This window comes from Nerophis lumbriciformis, linkage group LG20, assembly GCF_033978685.3.
Source record: "Nerophis lumbriciformis linkage group LG20, RoL_Nlum_v2.1, whole genome shotgun sequence".
Classification (NCBI taxonomy): Eukaryota; Metazoa; Chordata; class Actinopteri; order Syngnathiformes; family Syngnathidae; genus Nerophis; species Nerophis lumbriciformis.
In genome coordinates, this window is record NC_084567.2 from 23,764,312 (window position 1) to 23,786,500 (window position 22,189).

Here is a 22,189-nt window from a genome sequence, read left to right on the forward strand (position 1 = left end):
CTCCAGAACACTTTGGACGACATAAACGTGAACGGCTTTAGTGCCACACTGACATTAAACGAACATAGTCCCCAACCTTTTACCCAGTTTCGTTTGCGTTCGCCTACATTGACGCTAGCCACAATGCTAAACTTACCGTTAGCAAACATCGTAACAAACGTTATAGAGGTGTATTTGTCATGAATCAGCATTAAATGCTAACAATCGCTATTAGGACGGTGTATAATGCGTGTCATCTATAAATTAATTTCTTACCATTCTGCTACAAATGCCCCACATGTTGCCTTTTAAGAAAAACAGCCCCTGAGTAAGGACGTCAGTGCTCCAAATCCACTTTAAAGGTTTTAGATTTAGCGTAGAGGACCAACTCTAAACACGACACAATTGACAGCTGCACAGAAGAAATGCCGAATCACGTGTATGACGTGAAGTAGTGACCGCTCTCGGTGAGGTGTGTGTAAATATACCTTTTGGATCCGAACACAACATAACGTTACAGAGATGTTGTTTGTTCAGCTAGCCGGTGGCGGCGCTGTTGAGCCGTGACTCTATTATTTTGCTTGAAATCCACGAAGAAGATTGACAAGCTCACCATGGCGGAAACACAGAAGCGGCCAGGTAAAACTAATCCCATATCTTCATTTTTTTGCGTGTATGAGCTTCGTATATACTAATGAGTATGTTTGCATATATACTTTACTGCACGTTCACCTTGTACATGTGTTAGTAGGTTTATTTTATTCCTTGTATAAATATTACAATTTATAAATCTTCGTTTGCCCCTTTTGTCAAGTATGCTAAAATAGTTCATTCAGTTGCTGAACTTCTTTTTTGCTTTGCTTCCCGAAGTATGTTGGATAGCTCTCAATGAACCCGCTTTGACCTAAGTGCGTTAGATGTTCAGATGAATCATAATAAAAGACAAACGACAATGACAGAGCTTTTAGGTTGTTGATAATTCCCCTTTATATGAAGAATAAACATAAAAGGGGGTTGGAACTAAGCGTCTTTTCACGTGTGTTCCTTTTGCCCATCTCCGGGTCTATGTTGGCTGTCAAAGTGTACCAACTTCTCAGTTTGTGTCAACATCATTTTACTATCAACGTGAAAGGCATAATTTATATTTCAGAATAAACTTTCACACGTTCTGAAGCGAGAAAGCAGCTCACCATATCATGTCAATACAGCAGCATAAGGAAGTTATGTCTCTTTGATCAAGGTGCCGCTAAATGTAGTTCATATTCCCCAAACTACGGCCCGCGTGCCGGATCCGGCCCCCCAGCATCCAAAATTCGGCCCACAGGAAGTCCCAAGTAAACATTTTTTATTTTTATTTATTTATTTATTTTTTAATCTTTCCTTTCTAATCCATTTACTATCGCTTGTTACTCTTTGTGTCTCCTAGCCGCTCAGGCAAATCATATTGTCTAAAAATGCATTTTCCCATCCATAACATGACAATGTTAAATGTTGATGAACAAAAAATGACAAAACGGATTATAAAGACAATGTATATATGCGTGTATATATATATATATATATATATATATATATATATATATATATATATATATATATATACATACACAGCCTGGCCCCCGGCCAAATTTTTTTAACCCAATGCGGCCCCCGAGTCAAATAGTTTGGGGACCCCTGATGTAGTTCCTTAACGTTAGTGCTTATATTAATAATATCGCTAACACTTGGTTAATATTCAGGTAAGGAAATGTAAATGGAGTATTGTTGGTGTTTTTTGGATGGTTTTTTATTGGGTTTTATGTAAAGATGTCCGATAATATCGGACTGCCGATATTATCGGCCGATAAATGCTTTATAATGTGATATCGGAAATTATCGGTATCGGTTTCAAAAAGTAATATTTATGACTTTTTAAAACGCCGCTGTACGGAGTGGTACACGGACGTAGGGAGGAGTACAGAGCGCCAATAAACCTCAAAGGCCTACTAAAACCCACTACTACCGACCACGCAGTCTGATAGTTTATATATCAATGATGAACATTGCAACACATGCCAATACGGCCGGGTTAGCTTACTAAAGTGCAATTTTAAATTTCGCGCCAAAATATCTTGCTGAAAACGTTTCGGTATGATGACGCCTGTGCGTGACGTCACGGATTGTAGAGGACATTTTGGGACAGCATGGTGGCCAGCTATTAAGTCGTCTGTTTTCATCGCAAAATTCCACAGTATTCTAGACATCTGTGTTGGTGAATCTTTTGCAATTTGTTCAATGAACAATGGAGACAGCAAAGAAGAAAGCTGTAGGTGGGAAGCGGTGTATTGCGGCCGGCTGCAGCAACACAAACACAGCCAGTGTTTCATTGTTTACATTCCCGAAAGATGACAGTCAAGCTTTACCATTGGCCTGTGGAGAACTGGGACAACAGAGACTCTTACCAGGAGGACTTTGAGTTGGATACGCAGACGCGGTACCGTGAGTACGCAGCTGCGGCTTCCAAACATTTGATCGCTTGCCCGTACGTGCGTGCTGCTATGTGCATGTCACGTACGTAACTTTGGGGACTTTGGGGAAATATATGTGCTGTATGAACTTTGGGGAGGTGAACGGTACTTTGGGCTGTGGAATTGAGTGTGTTGTGCAGGTGTTTGAGTTGTATTGGCGGGTTATATGGACGGGAGGGGGGAGGTGTTTGTTATGCGGTATTAATTTGTGGCATATTAAATATAAGCCTGGTTGTGTTGTGGCTAATAGAGTATATATATGTCTTGTGTTTATTTACTGTTTTAGTCATTCCCAGCTGAATATCAGGTCCCACCCGCCTCTCACAGCATCTTCCCTATCTGAATCGCTCCCACTGCCCTCTAGTCCTTCACTCTCACTTTCCTCATCCACAAATCTTTCATCCTCGCTCAAATTAATGGGGAAATCGTCGCTTTCTCAGTCCGAATTGCTCTCGCTGCTGGTGGCCATGATTGTAAACAATGTGCAGATGTGATGAGCTCCACAACCGGTGACGTCACGCGCATATCGTCTGCTACTTTCGGTAGAGGCAAGGCTTTTTTTATCAGCGACCAAAAGTTGCGAACTTTATCGTCAATGTTGTCTACTAAATCCTTTCAGCAAAAACTGGCAGTATCGCGAAATGATCAAGTATGGCACATAGAATGGGCCTGCTTTTCCCGTTTAAATAAGAAAATCGCATTTCAGTAGGCCTTTATAGGCACTGTTTTGCACATAATATCTACGGCTTTTCACACACACAAGTGAATGCAAGACATACTTGGTCAACAGCCATACAGGTCACACTGAGGGTGGCCGTATAAACAACTTTAACACTGTTACAAATATGCGCCACACTGTGAACCCACACCAAACAATAATGACAAACACATTTCGGGAGAACCTCCGCACCGTAACACAACATAAACACAACAGAACAAATACCCAGAACACCTTGCAGCACTAACTCTTCCGGGACACTACAATATAAACCCCCCGCTACCCCCTACCCCCCCACCCCCCCACCTCAACCCTGACCCCCCCCCCCCCCCAACCCCGCCCACCTCAATCTCCTCATGCTCTCTCGGGGAGAGCATGTCCCAAATTCCAAGCTTCTGTTTTGAGGCATGTCAAAACAAATAATGCACTTTGTGACTTCAATAATAAATATGGCAGTGCCATATTTTTTTCCATAACTTGAGTTGATTTATTTTGGAAAACCTTGTTACATTGTTTAATGCATCCAGCGCGGCATCACAACAAATTTAGGCATAATAATGTGTTAATTCCACGACTGTAGGTACCGATATCGGTTGATATCGGAATCGGTAATTAAGAGCTGGACAATATCGGAATATCGGATATCGGCAAAAAAGCCCTTATCGGACATCTCTAGTTTTATGGCAATAGACTTGATAGACACAATGACACCATGGCCCCAATTGGCTCCATTGTAAGCAGACTTTTATTTACGAAGTTGGATGCATTAAAAAAAAGAAACATGTGTTTTTTGTCTCTCATGGGGATTGTGAATTATAGGCAAAATTCCCCAAAAAATGCAGTTCCCCTTTGAAGGCTAAGTTGCATGCAGCCCAGTCTTTCAATTTAGACTTTGAGTAGCAGTAGCCCTGAAGAGCAATAGTGCTAAGAAAACACAATATACCGATTCAAGTTTACTAACAGATGTATTTAATTTAAGACACAGCCATCATTTCTCTAAAACCTGACTTTTCTACAGGTGTTCCGTAAAAAAAAACTTTGAAGAGACTAGCATTTTTGTAGTAGATTAGCAAAAACACAACAGCGCTGCCATATAGAGGATGTTTGACTAGATTATGTCCTGTTGTATGGACAGGGCTGTTTTTTTCAGTATTTCATAACTCTGACAAAATAAAAAGGCAAATATCCAAGAAGTGACCGCTCTCGGTGAGGTGTGTGTAAATATACCTTTTGGATCCGAACACAACATAACGTTTTTATTCTTTGGAATTTGCCACCACCAGGTCTCTATGTAAAACCCCTGTTTTGTTTGTCACACTGTGTTAGTAGTGGGGCAGCACAGTGACACAGGGATTACAGGGGTCACAAAACGAAGGTCCTGGGTTCGATCCCCTGGCTAGGGGTGTGTCTGTGTGGAGTTAGCATGTTCTCCCTGTGACTGTCCTCCGGGTACTCAGGCTTCCTCCCACCTCCAAAGACATGCACCTGGGGATAGGTAGGTTGGCAACACTAAATTGGCCCTAGTGTGTGAATGTGAGTGTGAATATTGTCCATCTGTGTTGGCCCTTCGATGAGATGGCGACTTGTCCAGGTTGTACCCCGCCTTCCGCCCAAATGCAGCTGATAGGCTCCAGCACCACCCCGCGACCCGGAAAGGGACAAGCGGTAGAAAATGGATGGATTCTAGCAGTGTTTTCTTCCAACACCATAATTGAATGGTATTCCACTTAAGTTCAGTGTTTCATTTGCAGTAATTTGTGGCGACAAGCTACAGATACACTTGGACTTCCACAACCTGCTAGTTGGCGGTATGCATCGTACCTGCAACTCTTAACACAGTAATATGTAATGATAACTTGAAATACAAAATAAAGCAGATAAATAGAGGGGAAGAAACAGAAGCCAACTATATTAGCCTTGTAGATTGTTATAGTAACAATAGGTTAAAGGGGAACATTATCACCAGACCTATGTAATCGTCAATATATACCTTGGTGTTGCAGAAAAAAGACCATATATTTTTTTAACCGATTTCCGAACTCTTAATGGGTGAATTTTGGCGAATTAAACGCCTTTCTATTATTCGCTCTCGGAGCGATGACATCACAACGTGACGTCACATCGGGAAGCAATCCGCCATTTTCTCAAACACATTACAAACACCGAGTCAAATCAGCTCTGTTATTTTCCGTTTTTTCGACTGTTTTCCGTACCTTGGAGACATCATGCCTTGTCGGTGTGTTGTCGGAGGGTGTAACAACACAAACAGGGACGGATTCAAGTTGCACCAGTGGCCCAAAGATGCGAAAGTGGCAAGAAATTGGACGTTTGTTCCGCACACTTTACCGACGAAAGCTATGCTACGACAGAGATGGCAAGAATGTGTGGATATCCTGCGACACTCAAAGCAGATGCATTTCCAACGATAAAGTCAAAGAAATCTGCCGCCAGACCCCCATTGAATCTGCCGGAGTGTGTGAGCAATTCAGGAACAAAGAACCTTGGTAGCACGGCAAGCAATGGCGGCAGTTTGTTCCCGCAGACGAGCGAGCTAAACCCCCTGGATGTCTTGGCTCACACCGTCCCTTATGCCACCGAAGATGATCAAGAGAAGAATATCGACCCTAGCTTCCCTGGCCTGCTGACATCAACTCCAAAACTGGACAGATCAGCTTTCTGGAAAAGAGCGCGGATGAGGGTGTGTCTCCAGAATATATTAATTGATGAACATTGGGCTGTCTGCACTCTCAAAGTGCATGTTGTTGCCAAATGTATTTCATATGCTGTAAACCTAGTTCATAGTTGTTAGTTTCCTTTAATGCCAAACAAACACATACCAATCGTTGGTTAGAAGGCGATCGCCGAATTCGTCCTCGCTTGCTCCCGTGTCGCTGGCTGTCGTGTTGTTTTCGTCGGTTTCGCTTGCATACGGTTCAAACCGATATGGCTCAATAGCTTCAGTTTCTTCTTCAATTTCGTTTTCGCTACCTGCCTCCACACTACAACCATCCGTTTCAATACATGCGTAATCTGTTGAATCACTTAAGCCGCTGAAATCCGAGTCTGAATCCGAGCTAATGTCGCTATAGCTTGCTGTTCTATGCGCCATGTTTGTTTGAGTTGGCATCACTATGTGACGTCACAGGAAAATGGACGGGTGTATATAACGATGGTTAAAATCAGGCACTTTGAAGCTTTTTTTAGGGATATTGCGTGATGGGTAAAATTTTGAAAAAAACTTCAAAAAATAAAATAAGCCACTGGGAACTGATTTTTAATGATTTTAACCCTTCTGAAATTGTGATAATGTTCCCCTTTAAGCTTTGTCAGTGTGCCATGTGTTACCCAGTTTCCCCTTGGGCAACAACGTTGATATGTTTGATGAAACGTGATTATATGCATGATTGTATTTATGTATGTGTACTTGTATATGTACAGTATGTGTTTATGTATGTTTGTACAGTGAATGTATATGTACAGTATGTGTATTTGTATGTTTGTACAGTGAATGTGTGTGTGGATGTACAAACTGTGAGTGTGTAGGTATGTACTGTATTTGTGTATGTATGTGGGGGCGTAGGTACCTGCAACTCTTAACATAGGTCATATGCACCAGGTCTGCCAGGGGTTTGCCAGCGAGCCAGAGGATGTAGCAGTAGGGAACGGTGTTGCCAAGAAAAACGGCACTTTATTTTTGTTATTTTGCTCATCATCCACAATCCGTATGTGAGACAAAAACACACGTTTTCCTTTTCTGTGCATTTGAAATAGGTGGATAAAACCTTTTTTTTTTCTCCAATAAGGCACTTAAAAATCATGCAAAAACCTCCAACAACGTTTTGTATACAAGCTGTAAGTATGTAATGTAGTAACATGCACATTCATAATACTAATTGGTCATTTTAAGGATAACCGGTACTACAGTTATTTATGAAAGCAGAGAAAGAGAGACAATCAGTTTATTGAGCATGTCATACATGTAGTACATAACATACATGCATATATCTAGTGAACAATCTAGTGCTCAATAACAATATTATTGTTTCACAAAATAAGAAAATTAAACATCTCAAAAGGGTAATGGGAAGAAGTATACACCTTTTTAATCCCACCTCGTTTCCGTAGTTAGACTTTACCTAATAACACCCGGATTCCTCTGAACTACATTTTATTATGGATTTGCTCAGATGAATGTGTTTACAATAACTCAATATATCATAAAATACATTCATAATCACATTAAAAAAACCTAGATCTCACTATACTGAACAAAAATCCTATATCTGTACAGACTTAAAGACCCGAAAGACTCGACACTTAGGTTAATGCTCTTTTTGCGTGGCAACAAAAGTGTCAATTTTATTTAATAATATTTCATAAGCAATATAGTTAAAATAAAGCAACTACTACCGAGAGTTGGACAATGTAACCAGGTCGCTACTACTTTGCATTTATAATGTTAAAAGAACTGCACACAAAAGTTTCAAATATATTGCACACTTCAACATTTGAAGAACACTTCAAGAAACCATGGAAAGAAAGGTTAATGGTCACAACTAACAATACCCACAAAACAAGTATTGAGGCACTTAAGAAAAAGTATTTGGGAGGAGAGAAAAGTGGCTGCCTTGCTGATGTGTGTCAATAGGTTAGCCTACAAAACAAAATAAATAGCTGACATGAAATGTTACTGCATTAGTGAAACTGACCAATGTAATACCCATATGCCTAGTTTCATACCTTCTCGCTCTACAGTGTAAAACATGCAGGTCAGTTGCAGCTGACAGACTGGGACAGTGAAGTGCTGGTTATCTACAACATGACAACAATTCATTTATTTTTCAATAAACCACACAAATCTAAAATGCAAGTTCAATAAACCACACAACTCTAAAATACAGACTCGTAATATAAAACACCATGTCGGGTGGATACACATTATAAATGCATAGTAGTAGCGACCTGGTTACATTGTCCAACTCTCGGTACTACCGGTAGTTGCTTTATTTTAAGTATATTGCTTATGAAATATTATTAAATAAAATTGACACTTTTGTTGCCACGCAAAAAAAGCATTAACCTAAGCGTCGAGTCTTTCGGGTCTTTAAGTCTGTACAGATATAGGATTTTTGTTCAGTATAGTGAGATCCAGGTTTTTTTAATGTGATTATGAATGTACTTTATGACATATTGAGTTATTGTAAACACATTCATCTGAGCAAATCCATAATAAAATGTGGTTCAGAGGAATCCGGATGTTATTAGTTAAAGTCTAACTACGGAAACGAGGTGGGATTAAAAAGGTGTATACTTCTTCCCATTACCCTTTTGAGATGTTTAATTCTCTTTTTTTGTGAAACAATAATATTGTTATTGAGCACTAGATTGTTCACTAGATATATGCATGTATGTTATGTACTACATGTATGACATGCTCAATAAACTGATTGTCTCTCTTTCTCTGCTTTCATAAATAACTGTAGTACCGGTTATCCTTAAAATGACCAATTAGTATTATGAATGTGCATGTTACTACATTACATACTTACAGCTTGTATACAAAATGTTGTTGGAGGTTTTTGCATGATTTTTAAGTGCCTTATTGGAGGAAAAAAAAAGAAGGTTGTATCCACCTATTTCGAATGCACAGAAAAGGAAAACGTGTGTTTTTGTCTCACATACGGATTGTGGATGATGAGCAAAATAACAAAAATAAAGTGCAGTTTTTCTTGGCAACACCGTTCCCTACTGCTACATCCTCTGGCTCGCTGGCAGACCCCTGGCAGACCTGGTACATATGACCTATGTTAAGAGTTGCAGGTACCTACGCCCCCACATACATACACAAATACTGTACATACCTACACACTCAAAGTTTGTACATCCACACGCACATTCACTGTGCAAACATACAAATATATACATTCACTGTACAAACATACATAAACACATACTGTACACATACATAAATACAATCATGCATATAATCACGTTTCATCAAACATATTAACGTTGTTGCCCAAGGGGAAACTGGGTAACACATGGCACACTGACAAAGCTTAACCTATTGTTACTATAACAATCTACAAGGCTAATATAGTTTGCTTCTGTTTCTTCCCCTCTATTTATCTGCTTTATTTTGTATTTCAAGTTATCATTACATATTACTGTGTTAAGAGTTGCAGGTACGATGCATACCACCAACTAGCAGGTTGTGGAAGTCCAAGTGTATCTGTAGCTTGTCGCCACAAATGACTGCAAATGAAACACTGAACTGGTGGAATACCATTCAATTATGGTGTTGGAAGAACACACTACTAAAATCCATCCATTTCCTACCGCTTGTCCCTTTCCGGGTCGCGGGGTGGTGCTGGAGCCTATATAAGCTGCATTTGGGCGGAAGGCAGGGTACAACCTGGACAAGTCGCCACCTCATCGCAGGGCCAACACAGATAGACAATATTCACATTCACATTCACACACTAGAGCCAATTTAGTGTTGCCAATCAACCCATCCCCAGGTGCATGTCTTTGGAGGTGTCTGTGTGGATGGATTTTAGTTGTGTGTTCTTCCAACACCATAATTGAATGGTATTCCACTTAAGTTCAGTGTTTCATTTGCAGTCATTTGTGGCGACAAGCTACAGATACACTTGGACTTCCACAACCTGCTAGTTGGTGGTATGCATCGTACCTGCAACTCTTAACACAGTAATATGTAATGATAACTTCAAATGCAAAATAAAGCAGATAAATAGAGGGGAAGAAACAGAAGCCAACTATATTAGCCTTGTAGATTGTTATAGTAGCAATAGGTTAAGCTTTGTCAGTGTGCCATGTGTTACCCAGTTTCCCCTTGGGCAACAACGTTAATATGTTTGATGAAACGTGATTATATGCATGATTGTATTTATGTATGTGTACTTGTATGTGTACAGTATGTGTTTATGTATGTTTGTACAGTGAATGTATAAGTACACATACACACCCCTAGCCAGGGGATCGAACCCAGGACCTTCGTTTTGTGACACCTGTAATCCCTGTGTCACCATGCCCCACTACTAACACAGTGCGACAAACAAAACAGGGGTTCTACATAGAGACCTGGTGGTGGCAAATTTCAAAGAATAAAAACGTTATGTGGTGTTCGGATCCAAAAGGTATATTTACACACACCTCACTGAGAGCAGTCACTTCTTGGATATTTGCCTATTTATTTTGTCAGAGTTATGAAATACTCAAAAAACAGCCCTGTCCATATAACAGGACATAATCTACTCAAATACCCTCTATATGGCAGCGCTGTTGTGTTTTTGCTAATCTACTACAAAAATGTTAGTCTCTTCAAAATTGTTTTTAACGGAACACTTATAGAATAGCCAGGTTTTAGAGAAATGATGGCTGTGTCTTAAATTAAATACTTCTGTTAATAAACTTTAATTGGTATAATGTGTTTACTTAGCACTATTGCTACTCAAAGTCTACATTGAAAGCCTGGGCTGCATGCAACTTAGCCTTCAAAGGGGAACTGCATTTTTGGGGGAATTTTGCCTATAATTCACAATGTAATGAGAGACAAAAAACACATGCTTTTTTTTTTAATGCATCCAACTTCGTAAATAAAAGTCCGCTTACAATGGCCCAATTGGGGCCACGGCATCATTGTGTCTATCGCCATAAAACTAGAGATGTCCGATAATGGCTTTTTTGCCGATATCCGATATTCCGATATTGTCCAACTCTTAATTACCGATTCCGATATCAACCGATACCGATATATACAGTCGTGGAATTAACACATTTTTATGCCTAATGTTGTTGTGATGCCCCGCTGGATGCATTAAACAATGTTACTTTACCATGAATTGATTAACGTGGACCCCAACTAAACAATTTGAAAAACTTATTCGGGTGTTACCATTTAGTGGTCAATTGTACGGAATATGTACTGTACTGTGCAATCTGCTAATACAAGTTTCAATCAATCAATCAAAAACAAGGTTTTCCAAAATAAGACAACTTCAACTCCAGTTATGGAAAAAAGTGCCAACATGGCACTGCCATATTTATTATTGAAGTCACAAAGTGCTTTTTTTTTTTTTAAACAAGGCTCAAAACAGCTTGGAATTTGGGACATGCTCTCCCTGAGATAATCCTTATACCCACTACAACTATGGGAAATACTATACTTTGACTTTCACAAAGTGCATGATTTAAAAAATTGTTTTTAAACATGCCTCAAAACAACAGCTACAAAAACAATGAAGGCACACAGCTTCAGTCCAGAGTATACTAACTAGAACATACTTACTTGGGGGGGGTTGAGGTGGGCGGGGTTGGGGGGGTGTGGTGGTAGCGGGGGGTTTATATTGTGGCGTCCCGGAGGACTTAGTGCTGCAAGGGGTTCTGGGTATTTGTTCTGTTGTGTTTATGTTGTGTTACGGTGCAGATGTTCTCCCGAAATGTGTTGTCATTCTTGTTTCGTGTGGGTTCACAGTGTGGCACAAATTTGTAACAGTGTTAAAGTTGTTTATACGGCCACCCTCAGTGTGACCTGTATGTCTGTTGATCAAGTATGCATTGCATTCACTCGTGTGTGTAAAAGCCGCATATATTATGTGACTGGGCCGGCACGCTCTTTGTATGGAGGAAAAGCGGACGTGACGACAGGTTGTAGAAGACGCTAAAGGCAGTGCCTTTAAGGCACACCCCCAATATTGTTGTCCGGGTGGAAATCGGGAGAAATCCGGGAGAATGGTTGCCCCGGGAGATTTTCGGGAGGGGCACTGAAATTCGGGAGTCTCCCGGGAAAATCGGGAGGGTTGGCAAGTATGCCCTACGTCCGTGTTTTACCGGATATGTACCGCTCCGTACAGCGGCGTTTTAAAAAGTAATTAATTGTACTTCTTGAAACCGATACCAATAATTTCCGATATTACATTTTAAAGCATTTATCGGCCGATAATTATTATTAATGTATGGTATTTTTTTTTTTTTTTTTTTGGTTTTTTTTGTTTAAAAAAAAATAAAAAATTATTATTCATTTTATTTCTTGTGCGGCCCGGTACCAATCGATCCACGGACCGGTACCGGGCCACGGCCCGGTGGTTGGGGACCACTGATGTAAGTATTATAAACTCGCATAAAGCAGTTGTATAGACCCAGAAAATGTTTTATTTGTTTTATGTTTTATTTTTAGACCCTGGTCTTATTTGCTAGGCTTCCAGCCTGGTGCCCTGGATCCTAACGTCCCCCATGTAACATAAGCATTACCATTTTTCCTGGGCACATTGATTTCACAAGTTGTAAACAACATAGGTTCTCTAACCTGTTTTCTCTGTTTGCTACTAATAATGGCAAACTTTGTGAGAGCCTTGGAGCGTTACCATCTAACACTAATACTAAACATTTCAAAAAAGTGCATTAAAACAGTGACTTAGAATTAGGGCTGGGCGATATGACTGAAAACTGTATCATGATATAGTTGTTTTTTTTAATTGGTCGATATCGATAATTATTGATATTTTTTATGACTAATCTAAAATAAGGACTAGGAGAAAATATATGAAATGTAAACATTTGTATTTAAAATATTGCATTCCTCTGATTAAATCACATTAAACTCTTACTAATAACCTCTTAACATTTGGGTGCAAAAATAGGAATAACAATTGATAAATGCTTGATAATGTGTAACAAAATAGTGCAGATAAAATGTTTTAAAATATGTGCAGTGTTTTGTAAACAGTATCAAAATACTGCAAATATGTTTTTTTTTAAATATGTGCAGTTTTGCAAACCTAGCTAGGATCATACAATAGAATAGAATACAAATGAGGTACTTTGCATCTGTAACATAAAAACCAAACCTGACAGAAAAGTAACATTGACTGAGCTCTAAAACCAGCATAGAAATCTGAAAAAGTAACTTAAGTCGACCTAATTTATAAACATACTTCAAATATTCAAGTACAGGTAAAAGCCAGTAAATTAGAATATTTTGAAAAACTTGATTTATTTCAGTAATTGCATTCAAAAGGTGTAACTTGTACATTATATGTATTCATTGCACACAGACTGATGCATTCAAATGTTTATTTCATTTAATTTTGATGATTTGAAGTGGCAACAAATGAAAATCCAAAATTCCGTGTGTCACAAAATTAGAATATTACTTAAGGCTAATACAAAAAAGGGATTTTTAGAAATGTTGGCCAACTGAAAAGTATGAAAATGAAAAATATGAGCATGTACAATACTCAATACTTGGTTGGAGCTCCTTTTGCCTCAATTACTGCGTTAATGCGGCGTGGCATGGAGTCGATGAGTTTCTGGCACTGCTCAGGTGTTATGAGAGCCCAGGTTGCTCTGATAGTGGCCTTCAACTCTTCTGCGTTTTTGGGTCTGGCATTCTGCATCTTCCTTTTCACAATACCCCACAGATTTTCTATGGGGCTAAGGTCAGGGGAGTTGGCAGGCCAATTTAGAACAGAAATACCATGGTCCGTAAACCAGGCACGGGTAGATTTTGCGCTGTGTGCAGGCGCCAAGTCCTGTTGGAACTTGAAATCTCCATCTCCATAGAGCAGGTCAGCAGCAGGAAGCATGAAGTGCTCTAAAACTTGCTGGTAGACGGCTGCGTTGACCCTGGATCTCAGGAAACAGAGTGGACCGACACCAGCAGATGACATGGCACCCCAAACCATCACTGATGGTGGAAACTTTACACTAGACTTCAGGCAACGTGGATCCTGTGCCTCTCCTGTCTTCCTCCAGACTCTGGGACCTCGATTTCCAAAGGAAATGCAAAATTTGCATGGTTGGGTGATGGTTTGGGGTGCCCTGTCATCTGCTGGTGTCGGTCCACTCTGTTTCCTGAGATCCAGGGTCAACGCAGCCGTCTACCAGCAAGTTTTAGAGCACTTCATGCTTCCTGCTGCTGACCTGCTCTATGGAGATGGAGATTTCAAGTTCCAACAGGACTTGGCGCCTGCACACAGCGCAAAATCTACCCGTGCCTGGTTTACGGACCATGGTATTTCTATTCTAAATTGGCCCGCCAACTCCCCTGACCTTAGCCCCATAGAAAATCTGTGGGGTATTGTGAAAAGGAAGATGCAGAATGCCAGACCCAAAAACGCAGAAGAGTTGAAGGCCACTATCAGAGCAACCTGGGCTCTCATAACACCTGAGCAGTGCCAGAAACTCATCGACTCCATGCCACGCCGCATTAACGCAGTAATTGAGGCAAACGGAGCTCCAACCAAGTATTGAGTATTGTACATGCTCATATTTTTCATTTTCATACTTTTCAGTTGGCCAACATTTCTAAAAATCCCTTTTTTGTATTAGCCTTAAGTAATATTCTAATTTTGTGACACACGGAATTTTGGATTTTCATTTGTTGCCACTTCAAATCATCAAAATTAAATGAAATAAACATTTGAATGCATCAGTCTGTGTGCAATGAATAAATATAATGTACAAGTTACACCTTTTGAATGCAATTACTGAAATAAATCAAGTTTTTCAAAATATTCTAATTTACTGGCTTTTACCTGTATATTGTCTTTCCAGGTTATGTGCTAGGAACACCAGCTGGTTGACCTTCTATGATTTTAAAGCTGCCTTAGTGCATGTAAGCATATTACTACCCCCAGTACTAAAAATTATTTCTGAGGGGGTACTTGATGCACAAGTACGTTTTTCGCAAGGGAAGTTACGTTCATGTAGTCTCCACCAGTCCAGAGGTTCACAGTCACCATCAGCATCTAGGCACTTTATAGGTATCGTTTCAGCTCACTCGCCACTTTTTGTTTTTCAGTGAGAGGCAAGGCATCTTATTCTTGGCACTGTTTTTTGAAGAAGCTCCCAAATGATTTATGTTGCTTTTTAATGCCTAGTGGCAGAGGTGGTCCACTGGCAGACTCTTCTTCTGCACCTTGGTTAGCTGCTTCCTCAGTTGGCCCTGTCTGTGACTGGCCTTGGTCTTCATCCATGATCTCAGATGCATTTTAATTGCTCCTACCTTCTCTGGTCTGATGTATTGGGCTTTGAACCTAAGGTCCATGAGAGTAGCCACCATATTCTGTCTTGAGCCCCACCTGGTTGGTGACTCTGGGACCAGCTGGTGCATGGGGGGGATTGAGATCGGTTTCATAATACACCTCACGGTGCAACCTGGACACATCATCAGTGATTCTCCCGGGGTCATAGGGTGTTTCGGGTCTTAATCAAACACCCTCTCCTGGGCGACCCAGCCGAGGGTCATCAGTGCCTCGACTTGTGTCCAGGTAGCGCTCCACGCCACGCGACCCCCCTCCAACGGTCTGCCCCGAGGTTGCGCCGGTGGTGCTTGGAGGTTCCAGGCACTGTGGGGAGTGTCCGGGCCTGGGTCCTCCTCTGTCTCATCAGGGCCGTACAAGGTACTGGCCCTGTGCGTTGCACCACGGGTTTTCTCAGGCAGCCTATCTTGGTCTAACGTGTCTTCAGGGTTTTTCGCAGCGTTATATGGGTGCTCCTGTGCGGGAGCTGCAGCTTGGGATGCTACCCCTCCCTGCCCCGGTTGCCGTCTTTCCGGGCTGTCAACTGTCTCTCCAGTTGTCACCACTCTTTCGGGGTTGTCATCCAGCCTCTTCCTTGAACTCAATGGCGATGCCATACTGGATCGGTTTCATAATACACCTCACGGTGCAACCTGGATATATCATCAGTGATTCTCCCGGGGTCATAGGGTGTTTCGGGTCTTAATCAAACACCCTCTCCTGGGCGACCCAGCCGAGGGTGATCAGTGCCTCGACTTGTGTCCAGGTAGCGCTCCACGCCACGCGTCCCCCCTCCAACAGTCTGCCCCGGGGTTGCGCCGGTGGTGCTTGGAGGTTCCAGGCACTGTGGGTCCTCCTCCGTCTCATCAGGGCCGTACAAGGTACTGGCCCTGTGCGTTGCACCACGGGTTTCCTCAGGCAGCCTATCTTGGTCTAATGTGTCTACATTAGACATTACTGTGCTTTAGAGAGTGCATTATTTTTCTTCCATGTGTAAGAAAAGGTAGCGACTACTTTCTTGCGCACACCTACAGCCCTGCCCACCCCTCTATCCTTTCCTGCGGCACCTGCAAAAAAAATCAATGCCAGAATAAATAACTAATAATAAATAAAATGAGTCATGTGAGTGTATAAAGCTATTTTCATAGAGAATAGTTATTATAATTCTATAATCTAAATGTATTGGCTAATACAGTGATTCTCAAACTGTGGTACGTGTACCACTAGTGTTATGCGGGCTCCATCTTGTGATACGCAAAATAAGTTCGTAACTATGTACTGTATATTGAGTATCCTTGTTGATGATGTTTGGGCATTGTCTGTAATGTTACAGTGGCCAATAATATTAAATATATTTGTTTAAAAAAAACTTTGCCTTTTTTTAATGAATACTTAGGCCTACTATGCTGCTGTAATTTCATGGTGGTCATTTTAGTGGTTCTTGGAGGGCAAAGTTTTTTCTGAGGTGGTACTTTTTGAAAACAGTTTTAGAACCACTGGGCTAACACATTTAACATATGGATGAAGAACAATAGGGTAGTTTAGAATTGAAAAAAATTACTACTTTTTAAAGTGACAACGGTACTCGCCAATAGCAGAGTACAAACGATGGCCAAAACACTGCAACCGTGTCCAGTTCAGTGAAGTCACTGTCACTACATTTGCCTCCGCTGTCTGTAAAGTTAAAGTTAAAGTTAAAGTACCAATGATTGTCACACACACACTAGGTGTGGCGAAATTATTCTCTGCATTTGACCCATCACCCTTGATCACCCCCTGGGAGGTGAGGGGAGCAGTGGGCAGCAGCGGTGGCTGCGCCCAGGAATCATTTTGGTGATACACACCATTTGTCTTAAATCAGATCCCAGGAAAACAGTGCCTCCTTCAGGCCTTCTGCTATCACTTCTCCTGTGTGTTCTTCAGGTAAATGTATGGTCTCCAGGCATCTGGTTTCAAAAGCCTTTCATGGTCAATGAAATGAATGGCTCATGTATGGCTCAGAAGTATGACTTGACCACAGGTCAGAAGTTGTTGTAGAGTACTTGACTGACCGTATTTCTTGCTGCACAGATTCCTTGCTCATCAAGTACAGCTTGGAAATAGCAGTCTTAGAAAAGTAAGGGTGAGCGCGGCTCAGGTGATAAAACAAGTTTGTTGTATGCCAACGTTACCATGCTAGCATTGTAACATTAGTCATGCAAACATTTTGAGCTAATTTTGCTACCGTTTACCCCTGAGTCATACAACTTCGTATGTGACACTTGTTAACTGTTAGCATGAAAGGTTAGCATGCTAACTTCTTCAGCTAATTTTTAACTTGTATCTCCAATTCCACTGCCATACACTTAAGAGTCATATAACTTGGTATGTGACACATGCTAACTGTTAGCATGCTAACGTTGGCATCTTAAAAGTACGCCGGCTTCGACCGACCCCCGGCCAGAGGTTCAAGGCACAGATAGCAGGCCCATCAAAATTTCCGCGGGAATTTTCTAGTGTGTTTTTGTGCTCGATGTTGATGTCTTTCATGATGACATGAACACTTTGGCGAGCGCAAAAAGGTGACTGCTCCTGAAATGTTATCCAAACAAAAACAATTTAAATCAAATAGAAATATATGCAGTGTTAATCGTGTGAGGCAATGCAAAAACAATGCAAATAGCGCAATGCAAATAAAATAATGACTCACAATTAACATTGTGACCCTATAATTGGTCCTGGTTATTTGGGACTGTTATTGCTGTCAGACGCTATGTGACTGCAGACTACATTATGTTACATTGAGATCCTTACTTTTACCACATACGCATCACATTGATTTATTTTGTCAGAGAGAGTAGGTCTGGCGATTTGGCTGAAAACTATATCACGATATACGTTTTTTTTTATATTGATCGATATCGATAGTTATTGATACTTTTTATGACTTATTTAAGCCTGCCAATAAATACAGTAAAACAATTTCCAACTTACCAAGGGGGCTACATTTCTGTGGAGAGAGTGTCTGGTATTCAGGTAGGATGAGCGTGGCTAAGGTAATAAAATAATTAAAGTAGATTTGAAGGTAGTTGCAGATTCAAGACACTAGTAGACGGTAGTAGTGTATAAGCTATTGAACACTACACAGAGTAGTTTGGGAAGCAACTCATTAAACAGACACATTGGGAGTATCAGGATGTTGCAGCACCGTCTGCATTAAATCCAACAAAACTGAAGGCAAGTTTCTGTTTTTGAGTTGATATATCAAGCTATCACAGTTTCTCTTCTCACTCCATGCAGAGAATCCAAAGCAAGACAGAAAGATGACGCACTCACAGTAGTGTTATGAGAGTAGCGTGTGTGTGCGTGCGTGCCTTTTAAAGGGGATCTGCACTTTTTTTGGAATTGTGCCCATCGTTCACAATCATTATGGGAGACAAGAAGACAAAAGGTTTTTTTTATTTTTCCGCTTTGTAACATATAAAGATTGTCTCGTTCTTGGTGGCTCGCAATGCAGCTAATGGGAACAATCAATTCTACCGCTAAATCACTTTAAAATACATTCCAAAACCGTTCTCAAGTGTTTACAGATTTTTTATGACTTTGTAAAATTAAAAACATCCCTCCATCCATCCATTTCCTACCGCTTGTCCCGTTCGGGGTCACAGGGGTGCTGGAGCCTATCAACTAGCAATCAATCGAGCATCTTATGGTAGAGAAATGAACATCCAATTCACGGGCAACAGCTCTGGTGGACATTCCTGCTGTCAGCGTGCCACCTGCACGCTCCCCCAAAACTTGTGGCTGTGTGATAAAACTTAATATTTCAGAGTGGCCTTTTAATGTGGGCAGCCGAAGGCACACCTGTGCAATAATCATGCTGTTTAATTAGCATCTTGATATGACACACCTGTGAGGTGGGATGAATTCTCTTGACAAAGAAGAAATCCTCACTGTCACAGATTTAGACAGATGTGTGTGTCTATATATGTTTGTGTGTTTATATACGTATATATATATGTGTGTGTGCGTGTGTGTGTGTGTATACATACATACATACATACATACATACATATATGTAGATATGTATGTATGTGTTTATATATGTATGTATATGTATGTGTGTGTATGTATATATATGTGTGTGTGTGTGTGTGTGTGTGTGTGTGTGTGTGTGTGTGTGTGTGTGTGTGTGTGTGTGTGTGTGTGTGTGTGTGTGTGTGTGTGTGTGTGTGTGTGTGTGTGTGTGTGTGTGTGTGTGTGTGTGTGTGTGTGTATATATATATATATGTATGTGTCTGCATAATATTGTTTGTGTATATATGTATATACATACATACTTATTAACTTTTTGCAGGAGCTCCTGAGGATGAAGCAGCTGAAGTCATAGCGACATTTATGGTACCCAAGAAGGAAATTAGCATGGTTCCCGACATGGGCAAGTGGAGGCGCTCTCAGGTAATGTGCATTTTTAATCCCGTTTTCTCACCCGATTTTCTTTTTGTTATTACATATTGCAGCTAGGCCAAAAATAAAATATGACATTTTTTTTCAAAAAATTTGATTTGTGATTTTTTTTCGATTGTTTTCCCTACTTTTTAAAGAAATCAATGAATTCAAATGACAGAGAAAATTTAAAACACAATTGTCTTTTATTTTATAAACTAGGTTTTAAGTGACACTGCAACTTACTCTTAGCAACATTGTAATTTGAATAATGTACTCAGACCAGATATAAATTATAATTTATGGATTAATTTTCAAATAACTAAATTAAGAACGTCACCTTGGAAGTAGTACTTGAACTAAAGTATAAATAGTTATATTAACAAAAATGTAGCATTACACATTGCATTCAAATTAATAATAATCTCCAACATTGTGATCAATAAAGTGCAAATTTAAAACTTCTGTCTTGAATAAAATACTTCGATAAATAGAAGTTAGTAATATACATTATATGCAAATAAATAATCAAGTAAAACACTGAGAAGACTATGGTTTTAGCAAGTGGATAGACGCAAGCGTTTTCATTTACACATCGTGTAAAGAGCGACTGCTTTAGTTATCGTTCTGTGCTTTTTTCTCTCATACATGGTATCATCATACATACTTTGATTCCACCACAGTAAAATGCTTTTTAGCCAGAGTTTGATTGTTGTTGCGGCCTTGTTTGCCAGCTAAAGAGTTGCATTTCCTGCACTCGGCTTGAGGCTTTGATTTCAGATGCCTGAATAAATTTGTTGGGCTGCTTCCTTTTTTTAAAGAAACTTTGCACCTGTTGCCGCAAATCATAACTACTGACAACACTTTTATTTGGAATAAACGTGTCGCTCCCGTTAGCATTAGTCATGTTTTGCTAGATGTGTGAATCTCCCTGAGGAAATAAGTGGGCGGACGAAAGCTACGGAAGCTCCCAGGGGCAAAAGTAGAGAGGAGAAAGATATATATTTTTTAATTTTCGAAATCGTCTGCAACAATAAAAAAAATGAAGTTATCGATACATCGCCCTGGTCTAATTGCAAACCTGACTAAATAGTCACTGTGTTTGACTCTTTTTTTAATCCCTCATTCCAGGCATATGCTGACTATATGGGCTTCATTCTGGCTTTGAATGAAAGTGTAAAGGGAAAGAAGCTGACATGTGAATATAAAGTTTCTGAGGTATGTTTTCTTTTGTCACCCTTAGAGAGATTTATAGTGTGCTGACAGTTTTCTGTGCTAGGGATTATGGCAACATTCTACAAAACTCAAATATTAGAAGGAATTGTAGCAAAAATGAGAGTTAATACACTTTAGAGATGAAGCAGGTCAAAACTGAACTATTCTAAACTAGGGATAGAACAGTACGCCACCATCCTGTTTTGGTACAGATCACGCGTTTCAACGGGGGTGTTAAAACCTTTTCCACCAAAAACCACATACATAAAAATATTCAAGGGTGCAGGGGGCACGTTACTTTTTGTACCTAGACGCTAAAAATGTTCCAGTTTAGGTCAAAAATGGTAGCGTATGCAAACTTAAATCCACATCTTGGCTTCGTGTGAAGATGGTGTGAGTATAATTATACAGTATAGTATAACAGACACTAGGGGCATGTCTCTCACCCAGGTGGCCTGTGTGTTTGGGTGCGTGGTTTGTAATGGGTTTAGGTGTGCTGAGTCTTAAGGCTAAGGCGATGTCTACACACTAAGTCATTTAACCCCTTAAACGAATAATTATTTAGCCTAAGCCCCGTTTCAGCCACACTAAATCATCGTTTAAGGTCCTCCTCCTCTGACAAATTTTTACACGGGTAAGTCAGCCGTGTATTTCTTGAATCTTCGGCACTTAGCTTTAAATGGACTTATTGATCGTTTACAAAGTGAGTTTGGAGAGGAAGTGACACCAGAAAGACCGCGCCCACACAGGAAGTGACGCCAGAAAGAACGCGCCCCAGCCAGCTTCATAACAACGATGGAGGAAGATCATGCAGACATGCCCGTGTTTCTCCTTCTTGTACATGTACAGGCGCTTTTGGAAATCACAAATCAATACCTTAAGAGAAGGCAACAGGCGATTACAGCTATTTCGGATACTACACATCTCAGACAGCAAGAAAACTTTCGAACAGTCCGCTGTGATTCTACTTACCGGAAAACTTGGTCCCTTCCTCTCGTGGATGTGATCGTGATAGGCAGTGTGTGACTACAAATATTGCTGTATGGATGTGACTGTGAAATGGCCAGGCAGTGTGCATGATACCCGCATTTTCGCTAACTACGCCATTAGCGCGCAGCTGAAAGATGGAATCATCCCCTTGTATCCCAAACAGTTTATCGCATTATCTACTTTCTCATGTCGATTAAAGATTTGATTCATTTATGATGGCTCAGGTGTGATTCACTACAATAGGGCTCCACAGAACACTGGACTCTAGTTAATTGAAATACCACAACACTGGATATTGTTCAAAGGAGATA

The 22,189-nt window shown here is 40.5% G+C and overlaps 2 protein-coding genes across 3 annotated transcripts in view; one reads left to right on the top strand and one right to left on the bottom strand.

The window, feature by feature from the left end:
• crata (carnitine O-acetyltransferase a) overlaps nucleotides 1-525 on the bottom strand; it is a 40,017-nt gene extending 39,492 nt beyond the window's left edge. Inside the window, exon 1 of one of the 2 annotated variants that reach the window (XM_061980611.1) lies at nucleotides 468-525. Coding sequence is in view for 1 of the 2 variants with exons in the window: in XM_061980610.1 (XP_061836594.1) it covers nucleotides 256-279 (24 nt within the window). In the remaining variant the exon portion in view is untranslated. The other variant, XM_061980610.1, reaches the window with a different exon arrangement.
• ptpa (protein phosphatase 2 phosphatase activator) overlaps nucleotides 480-22,189 on the top strand; it is a 101,142-nt gene continuing 79,432 nt past the window's right edge. The window contains exons 1-3 of the mRNA XM_061980612.2: nucleotides 480-618; nucleotides 19,585-19,685; nucleotides 20,805-20,891. Of these exons, the coding sequence (XP_061836596.1) occupies nucleotides 594-618; nucleotides 19,585-19,685; nucleotides 20,805-20,891 (213 nt within the window). The 5' untranslated portion in view covers nucleotides 480-593. The remainder of the gene's footprint in view (nucleotides 619-19,584; nucleotides 19,686-20,804; nucleotides 20,892-22,189) is intronic.